The sequence below is a fragment of the Pelmatolapia mariae genome, linkage group LG8 (assembly GCF_036321145.2).
Source record: "Pelmatolapia mariae isolate MD_Pm_ZW linkage group LG8, Pm_UMD_F_2, whole genome shotgun sequence".
In the NCBI taxonomy this organism is placed as follows: domain Eukaryota; kingdom Metazoa; phylum Chordata; class Actinopteri; order Cichliformes; family Cichlidae; genus Pelmatolapia; species Pelmatolapia mariae.
Genome location: NC_086234.1, coordinates 20322520 through 20339290, shown reverse-complemented (window position 1 = coordinate 20339290; position 16771 = coordinate 20322520). Strand labels below are relative to the sequence as shown.

At 40.8% G+C, this 16771-nt stretch overlaps 4 protein-coding genes across 6 annotated transcripts; 2 read left to right on the top strand and 2 right to left on the bottom strand.

The window, feature by feature from the left end:
• The first annotated feature begins 161 nt into the window (after positions 1-161).
• Positions 162-6186, top strand: tepsin (TEPSIN adaptor related protein complex 4 accessory protein). 3 transcript variants are annotated; one of them, XM_063481467.1, is made up of 13 exons: positions 162-249; positions 552-624; positions 914-1005; positions 1114-1207; positions 1301-1368; positions 1462-1543; positions 1894-1965; positions 2046-2234; positions 2364-2547; positions 2996-3109; positions 3435-3513; positions 3596-3730; positions 3834-6186. In XM_063481467.1, exons 1-13 carry the CDS (start codon positions 211-213, stop codon positions 4452-4454), a joined length of 1842 nt encoding a protein of 613 aa, XP_063337537.1. In that variant the 5' UTR covers positions 162-210; the 3' UTR covers positions 4455-6186. The 3 variants fall into 3 exon arrangements, with proteins under 3 accessions (XP_063337537.1, XP_063337536.1, XP_063337538.1); XM_063481466.1 differs by having other exon boundaries at positions 2043-2234; XM_063481468.1 differs by having other exon boundaries at positions 497-624; positions 2043-2234.
• Positions 6187-6288: 102 nt separating this feature from the next.
• On the bottom strand, positions 6289-9076 carry si:dkey-21c1.1 (uncharacterized protein LOC100150256 homolog). The gene is made up of 3 exons (XM_063481470.1): positions 8478-9076; positions 7992-8097; positions 6289-7766 (listed from the first exon to the last, which is right to left on the bottom strand). Exons 1-3 carry the CDS (start codon positions 8492-8494, stop codon positions 7509-7511), a joined length of 381 nt encoding a protein of 126 aa, XP_063337540.1. The 5' UTR covers positions 8495-9076; the 3' UTR covers positions 6289-7508.
• On the top strand, positions 9060-13452 carry LOC134632717 (archaemetzincin-2). The gene is made up of 7 exons (XM_063481469.1): positions 9060-9157; positions 9887-10175; positions 10473-10646; positions 10780-10908; positions 11109-11272; positions 11454-11630; positions 12525-13452. Exons 2-7 carry the CDS (start codon positions 9887-9889, stop codon positions 12681-12683), a joined length of 1092 nt encoding a protein of 363 aa, XP_063337539.1. The 5' UTR covers positions 9060-9157; the 3' UTR covers positions 12684-13452.
• A 55-nt stretch (positions 13453-13507) lies between these two features.
• LOC134632714 (monocarboxylate transporter 7-like) lies at positions 13508-16648 on the bottom strand. The gene is made up of 5 exons (XM_063481465.2): positions 16426-16648; positions 16179-16322; positions 15946-16074; positions 14722-15723; positions 13508-14366 (listed from the first exon to the last, which is right to left on the bottom strand). The coding sequence occupies exons 1-5, from the start codon at positions 16646-16648 to the stop codon at positions 14173-14175; spliced, it is 1692 nt and encodes a 563-aa protein (XP_063337535.2). The 3' UTR covers positions 13508-14172.
• Positions 16649-16771: the final 123 nt, after the last annotated feature.

Here is a 16771-nt window from a genome sequence, read left to right as displayed (position 1 = left end):
TCTGAACTATGATTCGTTCATTTCCTTGTCAGTCAAACCATTTCTGAAGGTTGATTCGTCATCTTTCAACTCCTGGTTTAACCAGAACGCCAATAGAATCGAGGATTGCTGCTTAGTGTTTTGTTATTGGCTAGCGGTCACCTCAAGCCCCGCCTTTCCGTCGTACACCTCGAAGGAAGATGAGTAACCCGCAGCTGGGACTGCTAAATCATGGCAACATTTATGGAACGATTAGCCTTTCTTCAGAAAGTAAGTAATATCGACAGTCGTTATTTTTTTTTTTAAAAAAAGAACACAGAGAAGCAGAAACGAACATGTTAAATGTCACGTAGCGTTGACGTACTTATTTAAATCTATTAGCTTTTGCGAAACCATAGCTTTCTTTTAGCCTGCTAGCTAACAACCTTAACCAACATTTTTTGGCTTTTTACTTTCTGTGTTTCACTGGACGTGTCAGGTTGTTTCGTTAAAACTTAATGCTGCACACTGGTTTAAGGGTCAGTTTGCGGTCAACTGAAGTGGTAAACCACAATTTCGTCTAACTATCCAAGGTGCCCACCCTGATGAAGGCTACAGCAGATGATGAAAACCCCTGTCCTGGCTACCTTTTCCAGGAGATTGGAAGTATCCTTTAGCTGCTTCTGCTGTTGATCTGCAAAAAGTTCCTACTCCTGCTGGCCTCTTTTGCATCTTAGAGCTGTATAAGTAGGCTGTGGCCATGACTTTACATAATCACTGATGGGTACATACCTTGAGCATGGCTAGGATAAGATAGGTTAAAATGATATTTTTTGTGTGTGTGAAGAAAAGGTCTCACGTGGGTTATCAGTCAAATGTTTATACCCGCTAAACCATGGGAATAGTAATTCCTGTGTGATGAAGTGTTATATCCTTAATTCTAAGCACACTGTAGAAATCTCTCATGAGTCTTCAGGTTGTGGTCAGTGTTTGTTGGAATACCTCCTGGAGAGGCTACAAGTGGAGTCCTGTCATGTCAAACTGAAGGTGAGAGAATTCCTTTTGCTACTGTTTCTGTCTCTTTAAAGGACCTGTACATTGCTGATTGCAGTTTATGAGTAAGTGTGGGTTCTGTTCTTGCTTCTGGTGTATCAGGTGCTGAAGATCTTTGTCCACCTCTGTGGTCATGGGTCCAACCATTTCCTCACAGAACTCAGAAGGAACTCCACCTTCATCCAGCAAGCATCCGGTTAGATTTTTCTCATTTGTGCGTTCAACTTTCATTATTTTGCTGCTGCCATCGTTCATAAATATTCACTTTGGGTAATTTTTATTTGATAAGTTTACAGCGGCCCTCCTGATCCCATCCATGGCACAGCATTATATGAGAAAGTGAGGAATACAGCACAGGTACGACATGGGTTGTTTTGTATAGTTAGTTACACAGAAAGGGAAGGTGGCTTGAATAAGAACTTTTTTTCTTTGCTGTTCATCCATTTACAGGAAGTGGCCCGCTTACTTTTCACAGATGTCATTCCCTCCAAAAACAGTATTTCTTCACTTAACCTTGCCCCCCCGACAATGGGTAAGTGCTAACACACATTGATTATGACCATAAACGGCACTCATCTTTCAAAGATGGGCAGGCGGGCGGGTGACGTGGACACCAAAGTTTGTGAAAGTGATAACTCAAAAATGAATTAGAAAGTATAATTTTCCTGATGAAAGATATAAGCTTTAAAGACTTAAAGACCCAAATATATGTACTACGTCCTGTATGCCAAACTATTGTACATCACTTTGCTACCAGGTTTGACTTTAGCTCCATGTAATAAACAAGTAATAGAAGAGAATGGGTATCTGTAGATGGGATGAAAGAAGTAGTCATTAAATTGCATTGTGTGTACAATAGTTAATTTGTTTCATTCTCTTTAGGTATGGGATCGGCCACTTCCCACAGATCAGGAATGCAGGGTTTTGGATACAGTCCAAGAAAGCAGGGGACAGGTGAGGGAAGCCGAGCTGCACAGTACATACAAATCAAACTTACTGCATGTGTAAATTTCTGGACCTGTGCCTTCCAGCAGGCAGCGACTCACTTCTGGATAAGATTCAGAAAGCAGCTGAGGTGGTGGCGAGCGCTGTCCTTCCCCCTACTGAGCATCAGGGGATCCGTCTCCATGACAACCATTACCGGGCCGTGGTGGCGCCTTCTGCACCCATAGAGGTGGCTGTGCCAGCGTGTGCCTATAATCTGCCTGCTTGTAGACCGAAAGGTCAGAAATGAAGCTGGCACAATTACGCATTTTATTGAGGCAAGATTGAGAAAAATTATAAACTGAAGCCTTAGTAGCGAACAGATGTTTATAAATTAAGGTTTTCCTCATGTGTCTTCACTTCACCAGTGACTAAGTGGTGTCCGGGGCAGGTAGGAGGTGGCTGGGAAGAGACGGACAGTGGCAACAGCTCCTCTCACAACTCCTCTCAGGACATCGCTGCCAATAGCAGGGCGTCGGTGGGCAGCAAGTCAGCTGGCACAGGAAGCCAATCAGGGGCCAGCAGAGAGAGCAGTGGGGACCTATCAGATCGGTCAGTGTCAAAAAAGTTTAACCTTTTTAACACATCATGCGCTCAAGCCTTTTTTTTTTTTCTTCTTTTTAATGCATTAGCTGAGAGCAGGTACTGGATTTTAAACAGACTTTACCCAATGCCTGTACAGTGACAGTGCATTTAATCTCCTGTTGTGTGACACATGAGAAAAGGAAACTTCAGAAAATTGTTCATGTTTGAAGAGGGCTTTAGTTTGTTAAACCAGCTGTTTTTATTCCAGTGCAGTCACATTTAGGAGCTTGTAGCATAATCTCCAAATGTTCTGTGTGCAGTTTGTATAGTTTAATGTTTACTGGTCACTTAAGAATAAAATTCTTGCCAGGATTGTTAGGTTTTCTATGCAATAAGTCATGTTCCTGAGCATTATAAGCACAAAAAACCTGTGTTTTCTTTGTTATTTTCCTCTTATACTTTGTGTGGTTTCCAGGGTGGAGGCCTTGCAGCTAGGGGATTGTGGTCAGGAGATGGCACTCATCAATAAACTGACTGAAGGCTCCAAAGTTTTCCTTTCCAGAGAGGAGAGCCAACACTTCATCAAAGAGTCAGTGCACCAAAATCCCATTGAAACACAACAGCCTGGGCTGGTTCTTTTCTATGAGCTGGTTTCTCATTTTTAATTAGTTTTTTTAATTAAACTTCTGATTGTATTCAGTTGCCTTTTTTAATATTATTAATTGAGCTTTTTTCATTTTATTATATATATATATATATATTGCTCCTGCTTTTGTGTTATTTTTATTTAATTCAACTATTCTACTTTAAGTTTTTTATTGGTTGTTTTGGTTTTTGTGATGCAGTAAATTGTTGGGAATTGTGTCACAATTTCAGTCTTTTTTTTTTCTTCTTTTTTTTTTTAACTCTGTCAGGTGCTCCATTCTTAACTGTGAGGTTGTGGTGGAGTTGCTGTCTTGCAAGCTTCAAGATCCTTCTTACACCATTAAGATGGTAACAATGAGAAGACATCGAAAATCAGAATTCTTTGTTTCACCTTTACTCTGATTATAGTGTTGTTTGTCTACTCTTGCAGCGGGCACTGTGTGCTGTCGCATCTCTGATGACCTCTGACCTCCTCTCTTTGGAACAAATGTTTGGAGCCACACAGCACAGACTTCGCCAGCTGAGCGAGGGCCCTCCAGGACCAGTGGCAAACAAAGCCACCAAGGTAAACAAAGCAGAGGGCGAGAGCTACACTTAAGGACAAGTAGTAAACCCAATAATACTTATTTGTGCTTTTTTTTTTTTATCTGCATATCTCCTCTGACTAGATCTTGCGACAGTTTGAGGCTTTGATGGGTGGATCTCTGCATGCTACCAGGCAGGATGCAGTGAACAGCAGCCATAAGGCAACAGTGAATCAGCTTCACACCTCTAACAGCAATTTACTGCCAACGCACTTGTTTGACAGTTTCAAACTTCAACAGCCGGACACTTCATCTGCAGGCGTCACTCAACCACCAAAGCACCCATCTCCCCCTCCTAGTCAGGATCTGGCTCAGAGCCACGAATTAGCAGAAGATCAGGTCCAACCAGTAAGGACAGCCGAGGTGAGACTGCATGCTGAAGATTCAGAGTCTGTTCAAGATAAAAGCACCCTTGCTTCATGTGAACCTCAGAGTAAGCCACACCCCCAGAGCAGACTGTCTCTGTTCAGTGGCATGGAGCTGGTGACCAAAGGAAGGCCGCTGTGTAACAGTGAAACATCACATGAAGAAGTGGAGGACAAAATAGACGACAGGATAAAGGAGATGGACGCTGTGCATAAGTCCGATTGTTCAGTGAACTCGTCTATCACCAGTAAAACCAGTGAGGATGCTCCCTCAGTTTGCAGTTCCTCTGCATCTAATTGCAGCCAGTCAGTATCAGCTTTCTCCTTTCTCAACTTTTGATTGCAGGCAACCGTTTAGAGCTGTTCTACTTTAAACCAATGATGTCATCATGCGTTGATCCTTTTGGAAACCTGTTTAATGTTCCAAACCAAGATCCAACCAGTTAAGTTGTAAGTGGATAGCAGATTCTAATTCAGTTTTCTTTTCTTATCTGTGTGCCTCTTCAGAAACTGTTTTTAAACAGCAAATTGGGCCAAGAGAGAGATTTGGGACTCATAAATAGAGCCTGCAGATCATGTCCGTCTATGGATGGTTTGTCTCATTAAAGACAGGTCTTTGTCTGCTGCAGTGTATTTTAAAAGTATTTAATGACTGAAGTTGTCTTGAATAAGAGGTCTTTACTCTGCCTTACAAAGTCACAGGACAATAACTGCAGAAACCATGAAATGAGAGATCTTTGTAACGTTTTCTAAAATAAACGTTACAAATTGTTAAGGGGGACGACTTATGCTGTTTTTCCACCTCCGTATCTTTAATCCAAGACTCTTGTGCTGCTTTGCATGACATTACAGTTCAAAATCACATTTATTTATGTCATAGTGGGCCTCAGTGCAGCTCATCAGTTCATCCTTACCATCAGAAACGAGCTGTCTTTTACTCTTCTGTGCTCATGGCCAGATCGGTGTACCTGAGATGGTCTCATTAGGGATATCTGCTCTCACTGATGTCATACAGAGACGGGTAGGAAAAAAATGTTTCGATCTGAAGCCTGAGCTTTTAGTTTACAAGGATTACTTGAGCAAACACTGACCTCATTATTTGAAACTTCCACCATCTGTATAAGCAAATAAAGAACATAATGGGTCCCCTTTCTACAGAGTGCAAGGAAAACACAGTCTTGACATGTGTTAAGCATAGGCTGAGGGGGAAAAAGAACTAATGAATAAATACTTCTGTTGAAAAAATTCATGGTTTATGAAAAGGCTTATTCAATATCTGGAAGGCTGATCAAATAAAAGTCCAAACCAAAGTCTGAGCGAGGCTAGTCTTCAGCAGCACCAGTTTTAGTTCCTGCATCATTTACAAACAAAATGCTCCCACCCTGCTACTTTCCCATTTTTCCCTAAAAATGACACTTCTGTGAAATCATAATGTTTAAATAGTAAAATGACAGATTTAGGCCTAAATTTAAATCTAATAAAGTACGCAGTTACTGCGTTTTGGCTTTGCGGGGCACACTGGTGGTTGCTTTCTCTCAGGATTTCTTTTATGTAACAACTTCCACCTCTGCAGCACGGCCTGAACCTCTGAGGGGGAGAACCTCTGTTTGAAATTTGCACTACAGTCGCTTTTCTTATGAACTCAAATCAAAAGAGAGTTGTCTTCCATTATTTTTGGTACTAAGCTATTAAGTCATTGTAAATGTTCCAAGTGTAAATTTAGAAATTTATTTATTATGTCTGCTCTGTTGACTAAAATGAGACTTGTAGAGTGCATGATTTAAAAAAAAAAAACTCGGGGGAATTAATATTTTTGGGTTATTGTGTGTGCATAACTAATGTCTCGACTGTTTGATTATATGTAAGCAGTCATAAAGGATTTCTCATTTCAGCAAAGGTTTGCCTTCATTGTTTCACTTACATATTTATTGCAGTGGAATGTAGTTCAAACTACACGCCTAAATCGTAATTCAGCGTAATTGTACTATAATGAACGCCACTGATGTGTTTCAGTTCAGTGAACAATAGCCAAGCTGTTCAACATGCAGGACAATAAAGCATGCTGTATTTTTGTCACAGCACTAACCACTACGTAGTCTTGATGTGATTTGGGGTTTTTTTTATCCGACATGTTTACACACATCACTTTTGGCAACACTTTATTTCAAATGATTCAGGGAAATTACATATGAATCACTTTTACATTTCATTTTATTCCAAACACAGTGTACTGGTCATATTAAACCACCCATAAACAAGTATGGCTGACAGGCTTATGACACACAGATACACAATGTGGAAAATGTGGAACAAGTAAACACTGGGTTCTAAATTATTTTAAAGAGTCTGTTTTTGTTAGAAGTGCAGTGCCGAGCGGACTGCTGCCTGACCTGCACTTTCCACAGTGCCTTCTTATGGACCTATAATTAGCCAGGGTTTAATCTAAGGTTGGATTTCAGCCAAAAAGTCTATGAGGATCTCTGTTCCATCCTCTTAAACCCACTGACCAACCACATCTAGACATTTTAGATTCATTTAGCCAGTGACTGCAAAAAGTAGCATGCTCTAACTTTATAGCTTTGGTTAGAGAAAACAAAGCCTAAAATATTCTTTAATGGATTGTATTGATCGTGCTCCTTAGGAGTGAATCCATTGGCCTTCTCCATATGGGATCACAATAACTCCCACTTCTCTGATGGAAACAAGCGACCGACTGTCCCAGTCAAGAGTAAACAGAAAGACTTACAGAGTAAAGTGCTTAGCTTTATTTAGTTCTGCAAGCACTTTGGATCATCATCATCATCACACTTTTCTTGTGATTAGCACCAATGAAAATGTCCACGCATCAACGCACGCATGTAAAGAGAAGGAGACCTCTTCATAAAGTGCACGGGGTGCATGCATACACACACACATACACACAAATCCACACGTACACATCGATACTGCACAGAAAACCACAGTGGCTGGGCCATGGAAAGGCGGATGTGCTTATGATCTTGACAAATGGTACATGTTGAGGTGGGGATGAGCTCAGGATCCATAAACCTCCCCAGTGGGGTTGCAGCTGTATGCTGTTTTCATAATATGTCGTGTGCAATGGTACGACAACTGAAAGTTATCATACCACGTACATGTCAATCAATAAAAAATACTTTAAGAGTTGTTATTAATAATAATAATGACAAGAACTTTGTAATACCATGATATTTTCAGAGACAGTGAAAATCTCATACTGTTGCAACCCTATTCCCTACACATCATCGCCTTACACCTGACCCCATGGTGTTATTGAGGCTTTCTGGGAGGCTCCATCATGCCAGCAGTGTTGACACTGATGGGTGAGGGACAAAATGGTCAGGAGGCAAGGTCGGGCGAGGGCCGGAGGTCACGGTCATGTCGACCCTGGTCGTCCTCTGGTCTGCAGACTGCTGAAGTGCGCCTCCCTCAGGACTCTGTTGATGTAGTCATATGAAACACTTCTTCCGTCACCATGGAAACCGTGCTGCAAGGAGCTGGCAGAGACTTCGGGCTTTGGGCTGACGGGGTCCTGGGTCCTGCAGCTGTTTTGGCTGTGTATGCATGGTCTGGTGGTGGCCACTATTGCTCTCTCTGGACTGCTGATCCCATTGCTGCTGTCACTGCTGGAAGACTGCAAACACAGAACAGAGTTGGAGTCTGAACAGCAGCTTCACAGATGGATGCACAGCCTGTGAATAAAGACGGTCTGAGCTCTTTCTGACAGCGGCACAATGTATGTGATCCCAAGACATGTGCTCTATTTGCAAAAATGCAGCAAGATTTACATTATAAGGTAAAAGACGTCAACTTTTATAGACAATCAGGAGCAAATCCACAATCTATGTATGTGTCTCACCTCTGAGTCCAAATCTGATACAAGCAACGAGGGACCCCCTCCTGACCTCTTGGCCTGAGGTCTCAGCTGTTGGTCTTCCTCGCTGTCGCAGCTATGGTGCCTTTTCCTGTACAAAACAGCGATGCAAGGAACAGAGAGATTGTGTGACAGAAATGATGCAGGGAGGGGGAGAGAGATTGGGCAGAGGAAGCCAAGAGTATCAGAAAGAGAGTACATGAAGAGGAACCAAAAATAGCAACACAGACTGAAGCAGTTATATGAACAGGCATGTGGCACTGGTACTATGAGACCATACAGACTTACACAGCTTTGCTGGGGTCTGTATGAAGCTATGAATTATATGACTAGAACTTGGATGCCTGCAAAATGTGACTTAGTCATAACATTGAATTACAATGACATAATCGCTCAGTGTATTTTCCATATGATGATGATGCTATAATAAATAATTGTGAAAAATTATGAAATGTATGTTCTCGTCTTTACCTGCTGTCAGTAAGCATTTCTCCAGTCTTATCGGATGCTTATTTTTGGCAAACAGAAAGGTTGACACTCCTTGTCAGCCGGGTTAAGATGTCTTATTTAAATGCTTTGGCAATGCTGCTCTCTCTCATTTCACTGGGAAGTCCAGGGTGTGTAAAATGAGCTATCTTCAGCCGGCTGAAGAAGCACCGGTAGCCACAGGAAAGCAAAAAATCTCCGCTCTGCCAGCGTCTCGGCGGGGCCACAAATTTAGCCGAACGACTAAAAGCTAACAAGCAAGTTGCTAGGTATTCTCGTTTACGCTGTGAAATCTCGAGGAGCCCCGGTCATGACAGCAAAGAAGCAAGCTAGCCCGCTAGCTGCTACCTGCTACAGTTTGAGTAGCCACTTATCTAGCTAACTTTAGCTGCACTAACCGAAAGTTCTTCCGCTTTCGTATGACGTCTACTTGCCAATAAGCGTGTTGAATTGTTCTCTTTAGTTTGCAACAGTCCGCTACGAGAAACCAGACCGGCAAGTTTACGATAAATCCGATTTTAATGTCTGCACTACAATACGCGATACTCCGAAGTCTTTTGGAAGACAATCGCGACAGCGAGCTTTCTTTTTTCTTTAGCCCCGCCCCTCTGTTTACATGACGTAAATATAGCTTCCTGTGTGAACAAATAGAGGTGTCGATTAAGGTATTTTCTCATTATTGTATCCTTCCCCATTGATCCATTTGCCTTATTTGTACTTTTAAGTGTTTTTTATTGTGTATCGAACAAAAGTAAAAAAACGCGTTTGCTAACTATTCTTTAGAAAATATCATGTAGCATTAAGCTAGCTAGTGAGTTTATATTTACTGTAATGTAATGTAGCTTCTTTTAATATTAATGTGTGATAATGGTTTTCTCTCCTTCCAGTCTCCTATTTAGCTGCCGACAGAACTGGACTGACCTGATATAATTAGCCTACAATTAGTGCATAAGTATTTAGCTTTTATATTCAAGGGGTTTGACAAAAGATTTAGAATAACTGTTCAGGAAGTACAGCCATTTTACACACAGTACCTCCCTTCAGAGAATCCAAAGTAGTCGGACCGTAACTGTAATTGTTTTGGCCAGGTGCAGTCACTTCCCTTTAATTTTAGTTTAGCTTACTCTGATCTCTTGGTGGCTTAATGTTTATCACAAAACACTAGAGTGGATCAGTCCTCCTATCTAACTCTCGGCAAGAAAGCAAAAACATTTACAAATACATTTCTCAAAATCTCAAACTTTTCCTTGCCGCATGCATCCAAAGAGGGCAAGACATCCATGTAAAGGAATAAAAAGAATTCACAATTCATGTGATAGAGGGGGGAAAAGATAGGGAAAAACAGTGTCTAGTCTGCAGGGTAATCAAGTTAATGCAATGCATTTCTCCTGCAGATGAAGGTGATCCAGTACACTCCAGAGAAACTCCAAACAGCTTTGGTCTCCAATTCTCAGTATTTAACTAAGGTTTACAGTAAGTACACAAAAGAAGAAAAGCGCCTTCTGGAGGAAGGATTCCACGCAGGGCAGCCGGGTTCCCTTTTCCAACTCATCACCGTGCACTCTGACTCTGACTGGATCCTTGCTCACCCCGAGGAGCCTGAAGACTTTGAGGCCTTCTACAGAAAGCCTTATCGCAAGACCCCAAATGAAAGCCAGAGTACTATTTATATTCAAACCATAGGTGTGCATATTTGCATATTGTGTACTTAGAATCTCTATATCTCTCAGGTCTAGCAGAGTATGTGTGGGTAGTTGTGAAATGTTTCTCACAGGATTCAGTTGCTTTCAGTTGATGCCCTTAGCAGTGGACATAGAGAGCATGAGAAGAAAAAATAAGAAAGAAAAAACTATAGTCAGTTAATTTGGGGCATTACAAATGGGTAAAGTATGTCTAGTGTGTGGAACAAAAGGGTGTGTCCTCAAAATTCAGCATGCAACTTGGTTGCTTAGGCTTAATTCTGCACTTCGTTTGTTGTAGGTTCTTTTGGAGAAGTTGCTGCCCAGACAGACCGGTATGTGGAGTGGCTGCGAGATTACTGCCAAGCCTTCTTCTATGGGCTTTCTGTGAAGTTGCTTCCAGCAGTTGCAATGTCTGAAACAAAGTGCTCTTTCAGGGTTAACAGTAACTCTTACAACCTTCAAATTCTCACTGGTAATGACTTTTCTTTAAAACCTACATTTAACAATTTTCCATATCAGTTAGTGACTTTGGACATTTTCCTTGCAGTGTCATTCTGGGTTGGTGCAATTTTCTTTGTCAGTACTGTTTTTCTCTTTAAATTAAGGCGATCTGCTACAATTTCTGAAGAAGAGGAAACCAAAAGATGCTTTTTGTATTGTTGGAATCACAATGATTGACCTCTACCCCAAAGATTCATGGAACTTTGTCTTTGGACAAGCTTCTCTGACAGAGGGTGAGGTTTCTAAAAGCAAAGCACTAGGTTATTCAAACACAAATCCATCTTGATGCAATTTGTTCCATGAGCATTGGGGAGGAGATGCTTAGTTTTTTGTGTGATGTAATGTGACTGAGTAGCCACTAGATAGTGCTAAAGTGAAATACATTAGAGGGGAGATAGCTTCCTGTGCTCAAATTTTTCCTAAATGTGTACAGGAATGGGCGTTTTCAGTTTTGCCAGATATGATGACAACTTCTATAAGAGAAGTTATGCTGGGAGGCTGAAGAAGCATCTTCAGCCAAGGCAGGAGGATTATTCTGTGTTTGACGGCTATTACACTCCACCGATCACCAGCACTCTGCTGCTTCGATCCTGCAAGGTTACTAAGAAACATCTCAGTTTACTTAATGTATTTAGTTATTGTTGGTTTGCCAGTGGTCATGATCTGCCCACTTGTATCAACACTTCTTATCAAAGCACTCATTTCCGTAGAGCCTTGTAAACCTTCACTCTTGTGTCTGTTTTCAGTCTTCATTGTAACTTTAATGTCTCTGCTCCAGACCATGACTCACGAGATCGGCCACATGTTTGGAATCTCACATTGCCAGTGGTTGAGCTGTGTCATGCAAGGCTCCAACCACCTCGATGAGTCTGATCGAAGGCCCTTGGACTTTTGTCCCATCTGCCTTCGCAAACTGCAGTTTGCAATCGGCTTCAATATAGCTGAAAGATACAAGGTAATGACACATTTATTGCTGAAGACAAGGAGATAATTACAATATTAATCCCTTTACTCTCTTTACTATTTGGTTATTGAATAAATACAGCACCAGCAAGACATTAATTGGAAGGAGTTTATCAGGCCATTATTATTTTAACAAAGATGTAGTCTTTGTGTACTCTGTGCTGGAATAGTGAGAGTTCATCTGGGTACTTATTTGATGTGGGGTCATGGGTTAAAAAATATTGATTATTTCAGATTTCTAGCAAAATCTGTGCGCTGCACTGTGTCCTCAGCCTACCTGACATGCTTGAGTTCACAGTGGGCCCTTAAATCAGACTGAATTTTGACCCCAATGTCCTGAGCAAGTAGATAGTAAAAAACATATTTCACACAGGCTGCTTCACAGTGCCGGCTTGATTTTTAACTTGGCGTTTTTTTCTCGTACTTTATTTTGTTTTCCATGTTTTGCGGAAATGTCATTACACTGCACTTATTTGTTGTTTATGAAGCATCTGGTAACAGTCACTGTCAAAGCAAGAATGCAAGAATCTCCCACGCAGTATTGAAAATACATATAAAAAAATGAAAAATGGAAAGATACATAAAATAAAATAAAAATCTTAAAAATAAATAATATTTATTTTTAATATTTATAATATTTTTATAATATTTATATTTTTAACCCTCTCAGGCTCAAATTAAGTTTTAGTTACAGGAAAAATCTGATATTTGGGGAAAATTATCAAAAAAAATAAAAACTCATAAAATATGTATGTGGGGTAATCAGGTTGTTAGTTTTTAACTGTTGCAAATCGGCAACTCCTGCCTCGAGAGGGTTAATAACATAAAATAATATAATAAACATCAGTTAACCTTTTTTTTTTTCTTTTTTTTTACTGCTTATCAGGCCTTACTTCACTGGATGGATGAGGATCAGACTCAAACATCAGTGAAGGCATCAGCCAGTCATACCGCACCTCACTTTACAAAACCCACCGAAGCCTTTCATGCATCCAAGCTTTGGGTCTGCAGGTGTTTGGAAATACTGGAAAAGGATCAAGAATAGTTCTTTTCTACTCTGTTTGAGCACTTTATAAATTGCATTTATCCACTCAGTCATACAAGCACTTTTTACGATCCCAAAAATGTTTATATCTTCATTCTTCAGGTCTAACACTACTGGAGTAATGGAAAGCCGTACCTCCTCCGTCATTTGGTGTTTTGATGAAGGTACCTGAGAGTGCTTTCTTACACCCTCTGTCCAATTTTTTTCTGTTCTTAACATTTGTGTTGCTGTTTGATTTTCAGAGTAGATTCTATGTATCCAAAGTCTAAGTATTGGCTAGCCACTGTAAAAAGTCTACTGAACTGTGCTGATTAAAACCCAAAACCATATGTAATGTGCATCTTGCGTGGTTGAGTGGGTCATCTACTGATCAGAAGGTCAGTGGTTTAATTCTCAGCTCCTTCAATCTGAAAAATATTGCCCCCAGTGCACTGTGATGGTTAGAAAGCACTTAAAATCATAGACTAAAGCACTAAACATGTCCATTTTACTTAATGACATGATGGTAGCACTTTGAAAACCTGTGTTTGCACAATGTAAATTCAATTAAACATGTAGTATGTATATAAGATTTATCATAGCCTGTTAGCATTTATAGGTTCACAGGTTTTGGAAGACTAACTCAGCAAATTCCTTTTCTGTCAGTGTATCTGTGCATTCTGGGATTAATTTGCATGTTTTTAAATAAATGTTGTGTTCAGTGAATGAACATGTTGTCAGTTTGTCTCCTGGGTTTTAGAGAATAAACCACGTTCACCTGTCTGTTTCACAGTGTTGCTTTATTACGAACAAACACGTTTTTCATACAAAAATTGTTTGCGAGTTGACATCCCGTATTAAATAGCAGTGCACCGTTAACTTAGTGACAGTTTGATTTGATTGCAAGTAAGACACATATAATCAAATACTCCTGAGCTTCAGGTATTTCCCATAACCAGTGTAACAAAGATCTGTGCAACTGATTGTTCTTGCTGCTACATTAGCATCACATTTTGTCTGGCTATCGTTATTGTACTGATCACTGAGGTAATTACTTTATTGAGCGTCAGTGTTAAAGTCTCCTGTCAAACTAAGACATCCCCTTAACGCTTAATCACTCTGAGTGTACCCTTTGCCACTGCCATCCATTAAATGCAAGACTAAATGAAGCTACTTCAAAGATAATTTAAAGGTACTCATTGTAGCAATACTGACACTGTTAAAAACACTGTTTGGTATATCAGGTAATTAAGGCACGATTATTACTTAGATACTGTGGTCTAAAAATTATTAAGATTGCTCTCAGAAACCAGACCTACAAAGGCAGATCTTAAGCACTTAGTAAACGTTTTTCTCTTCAGTGTATTCATGCTGTTACAGTTTATCAGCATTAGCCTTTAACTACCGTTCTATGGCTTGAACCCTTTATTACTCTCATTTTACATCAGCTTAAAAGGTAAAACACCCTCTACATCACTTAGTGTCAAAGTCAGAGAAATCATTTGGATCTCTAGTTCTTCTCCTCAGTTTGCTCTTCACTCTCCTCCTTGTGGGCTGCATTGCTTTCAGAGCGTCTTCTCCTCATACACGAAAATCCTCTCTTAGCAGGCTTCACCAAACCCAGGAACAAAGCACTCAGAGCCATGCCAGCTGCACAGGAGTAGAAGGCTGATCCATAGTTATGGGTCATGTCCACCAGCATGCCTGAGGAGCAAAGGAGAATAGAGGTAGAAGTAAGAACTAACAAGCCAGCTTGTCAAAAGGTCTATGTACTCATCTTAAACAAAGGCTGGAAGCAATTGCATTGTGTCTTGTCATGCTCTGCAGGGACTGAATCAAATATCCTGATCTGGATGATCCAGCCACACTTCAAACTTTTGGTGTGTGTGTATTTTGCAAGATTATGGGTTGTTACTACAAGTATAAGATTCCCATAAATCCCATAAATGAACATGTGTGTTTTTCACTACTAAAATATATATTGTTTTAAGATATTGTATCATCTATAGTAAAGTTGATCCTGGAGGTTATCTCCAGTAAACATGTCATTCCTCAGTACCTCCAAGTGGTGGTCCTGCCAGCCCAGCAAAGCTCTGGATGAAAACGTAGACGCCAGCAGCTGAAGTCATCCTCTCTATGCCCACCACATCATCCTCAGCCAGCAGAGGGATGTGGGTGCACACCACAGTTCCCAAGAAGAACCCATAGAGAGCACAGCACACAGCTAGGCCGTAAAACTCTGTGACCAAAGTAAATCCCACCAGCACCACAGTCAGTGTAATCACACATGCTAAAAGCACCAAAAGCTTCTTCTTCCTAAACTGCCTCCGTGTGAGGATCCATCCAATAGAGAATCGGCCTAAGATTTCAGCTACGGCTATGGTGGAGAGCATGTAGGTCGCGTGGTCCTTTTCGACTCCTCGACTCTCACTCAGCTGGATGATGTAGAGCTGTGGAGCGAAAAAGCCCAGAGTGGCAAACAGTCCAAAGAGAGAATAGAAAATGAAGCTGCACTCTTTGAGGATGGAGAAGTCCAAGAGTTTGGAATTGTTTTCAGATAACCTTTTGTCAGCTGCATTGTTTAGTTCCTCTTTCATCGCTTGTTTTCCTGCATCTCTGCTTGTTTTTTCCTCTTTTTCAGGTGTTTTTATTTCTCCCTTGCTTTCTTCCAGTTGTTCCCGTTCAATCTCCACCTTTGCTTCTTTGTGAGGTAAACCTGTCTCCTGTTGCTTGCCGCTGTCAGTGTCATTTAGAGACTGAACACCAGAGTCTGCAGTGCTCACAGAGCCTGTAGTTAGCTCATTAGTCAAACTGCAGAAGGTATTTTGATCAGAGAATGCCTTGTTTGTCACAGAGACCCCTGAAGTTGTGCCCTCTGTATAGTCATTATGTGTGCTCCGATCTTTTAAGGTTAAGGTGTCAGCCTCTGGTTTCAGCGTCTCATTGGGTTTAATAATTATCGGCCGAAGCAATGCGCCACAGATGATGATGACGCTTTGCAAAGCTCCTAATACTGCCATCGTATTTCTCCAGCCAATATGGTCCCTCAATGCTGCAAAGGCTAAGAGGGAAGAAGAGGCATTCAATGAGTGTCTACAAACAAATCTGCACGAGTATTAAGTATGTAATGTTCAAGATCTGGCTTTTATGAAATGAAAATGTGATCTTGAAACAGTTGCAAACTGTAATCTTTTCTTGATATTATTTGGGAATATTAATCACTTTTTTCTAGCCCCTGTCACTTACACTTGTCTTTAAAGCATCTTTATAAAAAACATCCCACCTGGTGCCAAAGCAAACATTGACAGGGACTCTCCAGTAGAAGCGACAGCAGTGGCCAGAGATCGCCGATGGTTGAAATACTGAGAAAGGATGGTCACCGTGGGGAGGAAGGTCAGACAGTAACCCATGCCTGCACAGTTGAAAAAATATGTACAAGAAATTCAAAGAATAACAGCATCGTGTGCAAAGTTTTTTTGAAGTGGAAAAGTAGTGAAAAAGTGACTAAATGAATACCTGCAACTAATCCGTAGGTGATGTAGATTTGGTTTATGGAGCTGGTAAAGATGGTGGCGATGGTGCCAGAGGTAATAAGCAGTCCTCCAGTCATGACAACAAGTTGAAAGCCAAAGCGGTTGGTCATCATGGAGGCAAAAGGAGCTAAGTGGTACAGTGATTCTCATTATTTCAATGTTATTTTTGTATCCATGTAATGTTAAGTTTTGTAAAGCTGCAGCCACATAGCAACAACACATGTGCTTACCATTGAATGCCATGACAAACACACTAATGGAAACAATCCAGGAGACTCGACTGTTGGTCTCTCCAAACTCGTCTATCAAGTTCTGGAGGAAGATGCCAAAGCTTTTGATGGTGCCATAGGTGAACACCTCCACCAAGAAAAATGCCACAGCCACCACCCATCCCCAGCCACCGTCAGGGACCTCCGAGTACACATTGGGCCCCAAGAAACCACTCAATCCCATGCCCTGGAAAGAAAAACAGCGGATTAGCATAACTGCAAAGTAATCCATTTTAAAAAAAAAAAAGTAATAAAAATAATAAATCAAATGTGCGTACTTTGAATGGATGATCGAATTAAGACAAAA